At 42.1% G+C, this 11,285-nt stretch overlaps 2 protein-coding genes across 4 annotated transcripts in view; both read right to left on the reverse strand.

Moving 5' to 3' along the window:
• The window catches only part of LOC103398126 (uncharacterized), a 1,906-nt gene extending 1,646 nt beyond the window's left edge, over positions 1 to 260 (reverse strand). Inside the window, exon 1 of one of the 2 annotated variants that reach the window (XM_025053070.1) lies at positions 40 to 260. In XM_025053070.1, coding sequence (XP_024908838.1) covers positions 40 to 150 — 111 coding nt within the window. In that variant the 5' untranslated portion in view covers positions 151 to 260. The remainder of the gene's footprint in view (positions 1 to 39) is intronic. The other variant, XM_008336639.3, reaches the window with a different exon arrangement.
• A 5,546-nt stretch (positions 261 to 5,806) lies between these two features.
• Positions 5,807 to 11,285, reverse strand: part of LOC103398125 (single-stranded DNA-binding protein 2) — a 51,609-nt gene continuing 46,130 nt past the window's right edge. For both annotated transcript variants that reach the window (XM_008336638.3, XM_025053157.1), the window contains exons 10-17: positions 9,952 to 10,000; positions 9,836 to 9,871; positions 9,702 to 9,756; positions 9,547 to 9,617; positions 9,148 to 9,226; positions 9,035 to 9,063; positions 8,852 to 8,950; positions 5,807 to 8,726 (exon numbers count right to left, since the gene is read on the reverse strand). In XM_008336638.3, coding sequence (XP_008334860.1) covers positions 8,697 to 8,726; positions 8,852 to 8,950; positions 9,035 to 9,063; positions 9,148 to 9,226; positions 9,547 to 9,617; positions 9,702 to 9,756; positions 9,836 to 9,871; positions 9,952 to 10,000 — 448 coding nt within the window. In that variant the 3' untranslated portion in view covers positions 5,807 to 8,696. The remainder of the gene's footprint in view (positions 8,727 to 8,851; positions 8,951 to 9,034; positions 9,064 to 9,147; positions 9,227 to 9,546; positions 9,618 to 9,701; positions 9,757 to 9,835; positions 9,872 to 9,951; positions 10,001 to 11,285) is intronic.

Genomic DNA, 11,285 nt, shown 5'->3' on the forward strand with positions numbered 1-11,285 from the left:
TATTGCATGCAGCATTTACAGCTTATCATCAGTACTTACAGGACTGTGGCTGTCCAGAACCAGAGGTTTGACCAACTCTTTGCATTCAGCGGACTCAGACGCAGCACTCAGGGAGATGAGAGCCAGAAACAGCAGGACCAGAGCAGCCATGGATGTAGACAGCAGGCAGCCAGAGAGCAGCAATGTCAGGGATTCTGCCAAGTAGAGACTCTACAGAGGAACTGGGGGAAGAGTTGTGTTACGGTAGGCTGGCCAACAGTCTCTCACTCACTCTCACACACCCCTTTAACTTGGCCTTTTGTTCAAGTTACTCCTTTACATAACCATTTGGCAGACACTCATGTGACACACACACACACACAGGACTCCAATACTACATGCTCACAGGGAAATCAGACCAGTGGAGTTCACAAAATGTTTGTAACAAACGTAACCATTTGTTACATTTGTTCACATTAATGTGGGTGACAGCTGCTGTCCTTCATTTTCTGTTCTGTAGCAACATTCACTGTTCTGGTCACTGCTCCAAGAGTTAGCCTCACATACTCAGTAGATCCTTTTACCTGTAGTGTCTTCAAAGTGAAACTGATGGAAAGTTGAGGTTTGCAGCTTGTTTTTTGAAGATCAGCCTTACCCAACTTTCCAGTTTTTTCAGCAGGGTTAATAAGACATAGACGGTGTGGACATTTTAATTTGGCCATTATAGATCCCTAACTTTATCAGTTATAATGATTCAAACATGACTCACTGAAAAGCCATAGATGTTGCCCCCTGCTGGTTCTTCCTTTCTCCTTTGCACTGCTGTGTCGGCCCACAGCAGGCAGTCAGCACAGGTGACCAGAAAGTGACCAACAAGTTTGTATTTTCTTTGTGTGGTGTGTTGAACTACAGATGAGCTACACATGTAGCACAAGCTTCAGTAACTGTTCTACAGTCAGGGTTTCAGCTCAGTGACTTACAGTACAGCTCATCACTTACACTTTATTTCAGAGGAGAACCCATCAAAAGTCACATTAGCTCCATTGCTGTCAAACAAAAAGTACTACATTAAATACCGACTACTATGTCAACAATATTTATCTTATATTTTGTCTCTTAAAGCCATAATCCCCTGCCCACTTGGTGTCTGTGAAACTTCAATCGAGGTGTCAGGGAGTGAGCATGTGATATTGGAGTTCAACTGTTGAGGTTAATCCCTGAACAGGACAGTGAACATTAGAGAGGGATTAAATACTGGGAACAAAAGAAGAAGCACTGCAGATACTGCAGTTCAAAGTTGTGACCTGCTCATGTCCTCCTGATGAAGGAATGCAGACAAGGAAAATAAGTGGTTGAATCTGCATATTAAAGAGAGCAGTCAGAGAGTTACAACAAGCTAACTGAGCCTGGAGTCAGGAAGTACAGAGAAATAGGTTGTATACAGTACTTTTGCAAAACACAGAGCTAAAACTTAAGTGCAGCATCTTTACGTGATGAAGGATAAAGATAATGTTGATGGTTGACATGAAACTTTGTTTGGTCGTCCACAAGTTTCACCAGTTCATCACATCTTTGGTCAGATACTGCTGTAGCCAGAAAGGAGAGAGTGAGTAGTAGTACTACTGCAGCAATATTGCTGAGAGCAGGGTACCAAGTGCTTGTTTTAGTCGTTTGTTAAACACATTTATTTATATTGCAGTGCTGTGGGTTGTCTCTCCACTTCGTTAGTTTAACTAACCACACCTGCCTCCAGTGTCTGCTCCTTCTAGCCTAGTATTCTAGCCCCTGACAGGGATCAGCAGTGTGTGCCTCTCTGCCATTCTGTCTGTTTCTCCGGGGTTTATTGGTGACATCACACTCACCTGTTCCCCATGATTACCTGTTCGTTAGTCTCACTCGTTTCACCTGGGATGTAGTCCACATGACTTTAACAGAGACACAGAGACCACACAACAAGTGTACTACTGCAGGGATACTACTGCCAGACAGAATGGAGTCTCTCTGACACTGGGCTGGTGCAACCATTTACGAATGGCTATTTACGTATGGTCGTTACTTAAGTAGGTAATTGTCTGTTACTACAATTGTTCAGTTTTGTAAGTGTTTCACAACAAGGGGCAGCAAGTTAAGAAATCACACACCACAGTATTTTCAGATATTTCAGGCCAATATCACCTCATAGAAAACAGGACAATTAGCTTAATTTTTTTTGTTTGACAGAAGACCATTTAAATTGTGTACTGCATAACCAGAATAGTTGTCTGTTTTTTTCCCTTTTATTCAATTACAATCTAAACTGAATAAAAATATATAAAATATACTTAGACATGTTTACTGCCTGAGTGTCACTAGTGGTGCCAACTTACAGTACCTCAAGGGTAATTTCCTTGGTATGATCACTGGGAATTATTGGGGTCATCCTTATACATACCTTCGGGGTATGGGAAGGGGCTGTGGTAAGGAATGGGTGGAATGGGGTGTCTTACTGGACTATGGCTTTTCCTGATTAGCTGGTTGTGTCACTTGGGGGTAACGACAGGAAGCAGGCAGGACCCAAGTGCAGTACAAAAAACGAACCTGCACGGTCGTTTTATTAACAAAGTCCAAATGAACAAAACAGGAAGAACTACCAGGCATGGAATTCTCTTTGTAACACGGAACACAAGGAAACACAGAACAGGAAACTGACAGAACGAACTGAACAATGATCCAAAACAATCACAATGATCCAACACAATGATCAAACACACTGATCTAACAACAATGGTCCAACAAAGGCAGAGTGAGGGAGAGGGGTATATATACACAGGGAGCACCAGGTGACACAAGTGAAGCTAATTACCAACAGGTGAGTGTGAACAGACAGATTACCCCACAAAGCAGACAACAGGAAAAGGAAACAGACACCCATGACAGGTTGTTTCTTATAAATTGATCTTATTGAAAGACATATCTTCAGTAGTGGACCTTGGGGTCATCGAGTGTTTCGGCCATTATCATTAGACACTCTCCCTCTAGGAAGGCCCCACTGGGGTTGATCATGCCCCAGGGTGTGTCTTGTTAATTCATTACTATTAGATTTGTCAATATTGCTTCTTAACTTAGTTTAATGGCCTTTTTTGCGCTAGAGGTACAGTTTATTATTTAGTTATGCTTATTGTGTTTAAGGTTGACTATTGTAGGTAAATTTACGTTGAAGTGGATGGGTCTTTGTTTGGCCCCCAACTCACCTCTTTCCTCCTGAGCCACAGCCAAAAGCTGCCCTTCTCTGCCTCTTCTGCCAGTTCCCTCATGGCTTTCCTGTGCCCTGCTCCTGTGCATTCCATGTCACGGAGCAGGCGTACGGTTGAGGACCCGACGAAGCCCCTGCATCCTACTTCAACGGGGCACATGATGGTTTTCCAGCCAGCCTCTCTGCATTCTGCTGCCAAGTCTGCGTACTTTGTGTGTTTCTGCTCGTTGGCAGCCTCCATGCCTTCCTCCAATGGGAAGGTAAGCTCCACCATCAGAATGGTCCTGTGTGGTTCTGACCACATGATCAGATCCGCAGCAAAGTTTTTGTAATCTCCTTGGGGAATTGGAGCTGCCTCCCCAGGTCAACCCTCATTGACCACGTGCTGCCTGGTGAGAGTACCGTTGGTGTTACTCTCTGGCGAGGAAGGTTGGCGTTCTCTCCAGCTTTTGCAATCTGTATAGGAGGACTTGCTGGGGTGGAAGGTCTGTTGTTGGCCTCCTGTCTGCATGACTCCGCCACCTCTGCCAGCTTCCTTAACACCAGGTCATGACGCCACCTGTAGCTGCCTTGGAACAATGCCGTCTTACAGCCTGACAGGATATGCTGGAGGCTTGCATTGCCAGTGCTGCACAAGGCACAGAACTCTTCCGCATCAAACCACAGGTGGAGATTTCTGGAACAAGGCAGTGTATCGTAGGACGACCTGATCAGGAAGCTGAGCCTGGCCTGGGGGCTTCCACATATCAATCCATGCCAGGGACCTGTCTGTAACACCTTCCCATGACATCCAGCCTTTCTGCTCTTCTTTAGAGGCCTTTGTCCAGAAGAAGAAGAACTACTGGATCCACAACCGGAACTTGAACTTTTTTTTTTTTTTTTTTTTTTTTTTTCTTCATTGGTTTTTATGTATTTGTACAATGTATGTTCTGATAACATCTATTGCACGCCTGACCGTCCAGGGAGTGGATCCGTCACCTGTGGTTCTCCCTAAGGTTTCTACCTTTCTCTTTTCTCCCTGTTGAAAGGGTTTCTCTTTCGGTAGTTTTTCCTTACCCTGGCTGACGGTCTAAGGACAGAGGATGTTACCAACCCTGTGAAGCCCCATGTGACAAACTGTATTTTGTAAATGTGGGCTATATAAATAAAATTTGATTTGATTTGATTTGAGAAGGCCTGCTCTGCCCTCCTGGATACTGCCGACTACCTCACAGTGTTTCAGCCTGCTGATCGCCCTGTCCACCTCTTCCTGGGCTTTCCACTTTCTCCCTGTTCATACTTGGGAGGCAGCTGCTCTCACCAGTTGATCAGTGGAATCCCTCAGCTCCAGCACCATCTGGGCCTTCTCTTGATTGTAGTCCAGACCTATAGATCGCAGTGGCAGCAGCAGTGCATTTCAGCCAAAGAGGCCTACATTTGATAGGAATCTCGCAGTCCCAGCCACTTCCTGATGAACGAGTTTGCCGCCTATCCATCCTGTCCACCACAGACGAGGAGACTTCGCACATCTTCAGAGGCCACATCCCGCTTGATCCTGGCCAGGCCATCTGCCAGCTGCTTCCTCACTGTTTCCCCCATGTTCTTGTCGGAGAGTTCTGCAGTATAGGTACAACCAAGGCTGCGGATGGGTTGGTTTGCCAGCAGTGGGATCTCTTTACCACCTACGACAGTTGTGGTACTATCGCTTCTAACTACTTTCCTCAGGGAGAGGCTGCGCATTTGGCAGGTTTGATCTTCATCCTTGCCCACCCCACAAGCTCGTCAATCCTCTTCAGCAGTCTCGTTGTACATGCTGCTATCTGGAGGATGGTGGTGATGTCGTCCATTTAGCCTATCACTGGGGGTAGCCTCTGCCCTGATGGCAGCTTTACTCCTCCAATCATCATCACTGCTCCTATTAGGACGATCTTGAAAGCTGCAACAAAAAGAATGGGAGAGATCGAGCATCCCATGGCTATGCCTACCTCCAGCTGCTGCCATCCTGTAGTGTAGTCCTGGTGGGTGCAGCACATCTTGAGGTCTTCAAAGTACTTGGCTACTAAGGTTCTGACAGGGCCAGGGATATAGAAGAAGTCCAGGGCATAGTCGATGAGTTGATGGGAGACGGATCTGTATGTGTTGGCAAAGTCCAGCCATACCACATGCAGGTCACTTTTTTCGCCTTTTGCTCAGAGTTTCCCAGGATTCCCAGAATTCCACACACCCTGGGAATCCTGGTACACCTGCTTTCTGGCAGGTGGTGTCAATATACCTGTTGCTAGTCAGGTAGTTGATCAGCCTTTTGGCAAAAAGTTTTTCCACGCCTGATATAGACTGACTTTAGGTGTGAATGTGAGCCTGAATAGTTTTTGTATCTTTACATGTGGCCCTGTGCTGGACCAGAGAACTTTACGTGGTGAATCCCTCCCTCGCACAATGACTACTGCAACTCAGAGGGAGCGCCATCAGGTGTCCAGCAGTGGGAACAGGGTGACAAAAGCCAAAGAAGTGATTCTAAAAATAGTTAATGGTAAGAGATCCTGAACAGTGTTCGACACTAAGAAAATGTTTTCATTTGATTGCTTTATGCCAAAGATACACATTAAAAACAAGTAATGCAGTGAAGAGAAGCTTTATACCACCATATTCAAAACCAATGGAATACTTCTCTGTATTTACAAAAAAACATAATCAAGAATTTCAAAAAAGGAAAAAATGAACATGTCACTAATGGGATCTAACATACTGCCACTGAACAGAAAGACATGCTTACATTTACAAATGCATGTTCCAATATTCCAAATTATGGCTTCAATCAAAGCAAAAAACTAAATAATAATAATAAAAAAATCTGTTAGCTTGTGTTGTTGTGTCATTAGTCCATGGGTCTGTGTAGGAATGATTCTCTCCAGATTTTTCTTTAAATAATATTTATATTATCAAATACACATACATAGAAGACAGATGAGCTACATCTGTGAGCTGTACACGCTTGCAGTAAGGGAGGAGGAAGGAGAAGGGGAGCGTTTTAGAGTTACACTGACCTTTACTTATACATCATAATTATAGTAATGTTATATTTTGGGCAGTGAAAAAAGTTTGAGTTAAAAACAAGCTTGTTTGAGCTCGAGGTACCAACCATCCTTTCATACACACTGATCACAGTTTATCCGGATGACGACGACAAAGGTTTGACTGAAAAAAGCTTGCATTCCCGTGAACATAATTCAATTGAATACAAATCTCTCTGTCTTTTTTACACTTCTTGTTATGTCCTGGAAACCTTCATAAATGACCTTAGATACAAGGCAGAAAAATTACTCTACAAGGTGCCAGGTCTCTTGTTACATCACACTTTCACATGAAAACTAAAATTTAAATTAAAATAACATTTGAGGTCTACATCATGAGAGGAGCCTTGTTTTATAATACAGCCTTTACCATAACATTTAGACATACACTAGGTAAAAAATTCTACACACTCTCAGTGTGTTAATGCCAGTTCTTGGTGATGAAAATAAATATCATCCAAATATTTAACTGTAGACTTTTTCCAGCCTTAAGTGAGACTTGTTGATATTAGGGACAGCGAGAGATAATGTTGTTCTGCAAAATAACTTTCCCTAAGCATAAAAAAATAATTTGATATTAGTTATGATTGTATGGTATCTCTGCTACAAAAAAAACAAAACAAAGGTCACTATAGTATACACCAAATGTGTATCACTAGGTGTACTATTTTTTTGATGAGTCAACAATAATTTCTGTCAAGATATGGCTGTTTGGAATCTCTGGTACGATAATCTTACTACGTTGACCTGCTCTGATGCATTACTGACAGCTACATGTTGAGTAGATAATTGACAGTTACATAATTGAGTATGTAACTGGAGCTTTAGTCTAGGTGCTATGAGGGTCACCATTATTGTGTACTTTACAAATAGTTTTTTTATTTAAAAACAGATTATTGGACTATTAAGGAATTCAAATATCTTTGTTATTGGTTAACATTCAAATACAGGGGTGAGTAGAGTGTCTACCACGTGGTGCAATTATATATTTATTCTCCAGGGGGGCTAGGCAACTTTGAGCAGTTTTCCTAAGAGAACACTAGTCAGGTCAATGATTGAATGCAGTGTTTAAAAGTCAGAACATATTAAACCAGCTACTCTGTTCGGGTTTCCAAAACTTCCTGTTATCTTTCTTTCAAATTAAAAGCACATTGACGGAAGTGATTATGTATTGCAGCTTTACACAAACGGGCGCAGAAAGGCAGGATTTAACATATTTAGTATTTGAAATCAAAAGTTGGTCCATGGACAATAACTACGGGACTGCTGTTTCAGTTGTGCTGTTTTCTGTTTCATGTATCAATCAAAAGCTAGTGTAGTATTTACTTTTTTATTGTACACAGCTCAATTGTGATTTCAAAGCCTGTTCTCACTTAATGTTGAAATGTTTGGAATATTAATGACAGTGAAGTAATCTGATTTCAAAGTGCAAGTATGCACAACCTCCTGGTATTATAGATTATCTAGCATTAGGATTCCTCAAATGTCCTTATGTTCATTTTTCTGAACAATAACAGCCCTAGATTTAGTCACATTTAAGTGGTCCCTGATATATAAATCCAAAAACAAAGAACACAAACCATGTATGTAATGACCACAAATACCCAAGTAACACAATGCAAATAAGACCGTACTCCACCAAATCCAAAGTAGATTTGTAGAATTTATATGCATATATTTTTAAATAATTTCAATGATAGTTGTTCTTTAGCTACAGAGCCCTAGTTTCAAAGACAGCTTATTAACTCTCAATAACTAAATTCTCAAACTAAAAATCTTTGTGATATTTAATATGAACAAAATCGTAATTTCCTCATCAAAAGCCATAAATATATCAGAGACAAGGCACCTTTAATCTAACATTCTTTTCATATTTCTGGCTGATTTAATTATTAAAAATAACAGTAGAATCTAAAAGACTCTTCTTCTTCTTCTTTAACAGTGAAGACAAAAAAAAAATGAAACAGTTGATCAGATGTGTTTTTCTTTTTCAATAAAAAAAAGAAGTATGACTGTATGAAAACCAGGCGTTGGTAGGACACTAGTCTTTTGTTTCTGGGAATGATGATCATACACACTTGTTTGTCTGTGACTGGAATGCCACTGGGTATTTTCAAATATACAAACAGTTCTCCAGATTTAAAAAAAAAAATTGATTATTTTGTACAGTCTCATGGTTGCAGAGTCAGAACTGGTGGTAGCAGAGCCACCACTCAGACCAGGAGGAGAGGGGCAGGTGGAACGGAGACATAAAGAAGAAGGTGAGGGGTTTGTGGGGGGTGGGGTAGTTGAAGAACCAGGTGTGTGTGAAATGTCTGTACAGGGCAAGAGCTGAGGGAAGAAGTCCCTGGTCTGTAGGATGTCATCATTCTGCCTCTGCTGATTTTCACTGATCAATGCCAGTTTGTGACTGAGTCCAGATTGTCCTCAAACCTTCACACACTCATTGTCATGTTTGGAGAATACTGAAAAAACACCAAACACACAGCAGAAATAACTGTCAGTACATGAAAAAAACAGAGAAATTTTAATCATGTGGGATCATTTTTCACTTATAAATAGTGCCACCTACAGGTGAATGCCAACTTACACTCTCATTCTGAAAGGGGTTGAGGAAGTTTCCTCCCATCTCTCCATCCTCTCTAGGAGTTCCCGGCTGGTTACTTATACTCAAGTTTCCAGGAGAGTTCTTTAAAGGTGATAAACAGTTATGGTCATGAACCAATGCTACAATGAGTCCTGTTTCTGCAAAGTTTACACAGTATACACTGACCTTTGGGAGACTGTCCATGTCACCTGACCCTGGGGTTGAAAAGATAAAAAAATGGACGATATAGAGAAACATAGGTAAACACTGGTGATACTGTTTTGGTGCAGTTCCCTTACCTAATGATCCGTTCATGTGGTGTGGCTCCATTCCAGCCATGCCCCCTAGTGGTCCATCTCCACCTGCACCCATTGGGAACTAATAAAACAAAATAAAAACAACAGACAATTACAAATCTGACATATTAACTGAGATGAGGGGACGTTTTTACTGCTCCACACGCAGTGGGAGCCATTATGGAACCGCCATAACACGTTTGAACAGCTGATAAGGACATGTGACACTGATATCAAGTAACATGTCTGGGGAAGATGGGAGCTCACAGTTGTAATACATCAAGGTAGGAACTACACCTGGACCATCTGATTATAAGAAAGTATCAATTATCTGTATCAACACAACATGAACCAAGTCAAGTCATATACAGTGGGGGTCATGACGGTAAAATAATCTCTCACATTTGGTCGATTTCCTCCTGGAGGAACTGTGTTTATCAGAGTGTACATGTTGTCGCCAGAGTTGGTAGAATCTGGAAAAACGAAGATCAGGGTGAGAATCTTTCTATACTAATTCCATACCACACACATAGATACAACACCAGCAGAGCTCTAACCTGCTGGACTGGGCATGATTGGCGTTCCAGGTGGGCCCCCACCTCCTGGCGGTCCCTGGAATTACAGTTTAGGTTTCAACTCATTTGATTTTATTCCTTAAAATACACAATATATAAAGTCTCACTGTACATACCACATAACTCCCTGGAGAGGCAGACGAGTAGGGTGTCTACAAAACACATTTAGAAAACAGTCAGAAATTGAACCACAGTGTACATTTCTGTTCCCTCACTCGCCTAGAGCTCTCACCGAATTTGAGTTTGGAGGATTTGGCCAAGGTCTACCACCAGCAGGTCCCCTAAAGACATAAATACACACAAGTGAGTTTTCTGTGTTTTGGCAAACTTTGTGGTTTCTACTTCATTAGGGCAGTGTTGGCAACAACAAGGTGCTCCCCTGCCAGGAGAAGGTGATCAGAATAACAGACACAGCAACAAAACAGACTAGTTCTAAAAAAGTAGACAAACATAGTAAAGTATCCCTGCCCAGATATGTTATGGTCAACAATGAAGTGAAGTACATTTCTTCAAATTAGTAACGGTGTTTCCCCTTGTAAAAACAGCCACTAGGGTATACTAGGGTACACAAGCCAGTGCTACTATAGTGATACTATAGTGCCGGTCCCAAGCCCGGATAAAACATCTATTCCCAAAAGAAAGAGGAACACAGGGTGACGTACTATGGAGAAGAAATGGTGGCAGGCAAGAGTGTAGTCAAACAACATTGCATGGTAGTGTGCAAAATGACGATGGAGGTGAAAAAAAGGAAGAGAGTGAAGACAGAGTAGAAGATCAAGTGGTGGAAACTAAGGAAAAAGAAATGTGGTGAAGACTTCAGGAAGGAAGGAAGGGCAGTTCTGGGCCGTGTTGAGAAATTCTCAGATGATTGGGAGATTACAGCTACAGTGGTTAGGGAGACAGGTAAGAAGGTGCTAGGTATGTCCTCTGGGCAGAGAGAAGAAGAGAAAGAGACCTGGTGGTGGAATGACAAGGTCCAGGAGAGTGTGCAGAGAAAGAGATTAGCGAAGAAGAGATTGGATAGTGACAGGACAGAAGAGAACAGACTGGAGTACAAAGAGAAGACAAGGGAGGTGAAGAGGGAAGTGGCCAAGGCCAAACAAAAGACATACGAGTTGTATGAGAGTTTGGACACAAAGGAAGGAGAAAAGGAGTTGTATAGATTGGTGAGACAGAGAAATCGAGCTGGGAAGGATGTACAGCAGGTGAGGTTGATTAAGGACAGAGAGGGGAATGTAATCACAAGTGAGGAAAGTGTGCTGAGAAGATGGAAGGTAAAGTAGAAATGAGGAACCAGAGACAATTAGGAAGAAGGTAGATCAGGTTAGAAAGGATGAAGTTAGAAAACCCTGAAGAGGATGAAGATGATGAAAGTCAGTTGGTTCTGATGACATACCAGTGGAAGTATGGAAGTGTTTAGGAGAAGTGGCAGTAGTTCAGTTCTTGACTAGGTTGTTTAACAGAATTTTAGAGCCGGACAAGATGCCTGATGAGTGAAGGAAAAGTGTTCTGGTGCCAATTTATAAGAAGGGTGATGCACAGAGTTGTAACAACTACAGAGGGATA

This window comes from Cynoglossus semilaevis, chromosome Z (genome assembly GCF_000523025.1).
Source record: "Cynoglossus semilaevis isolate Cse_v1.0 chromosome Z, Cse_v1.0, whole genome shotgun sequence".
Lineage (NCBI taxonomy): Eukaryota > Metazoa > Chordata > Actinopteri > Pleuronectiformes > Cynoglossidae > Cynoglossus > Cynoglossus semilaevis.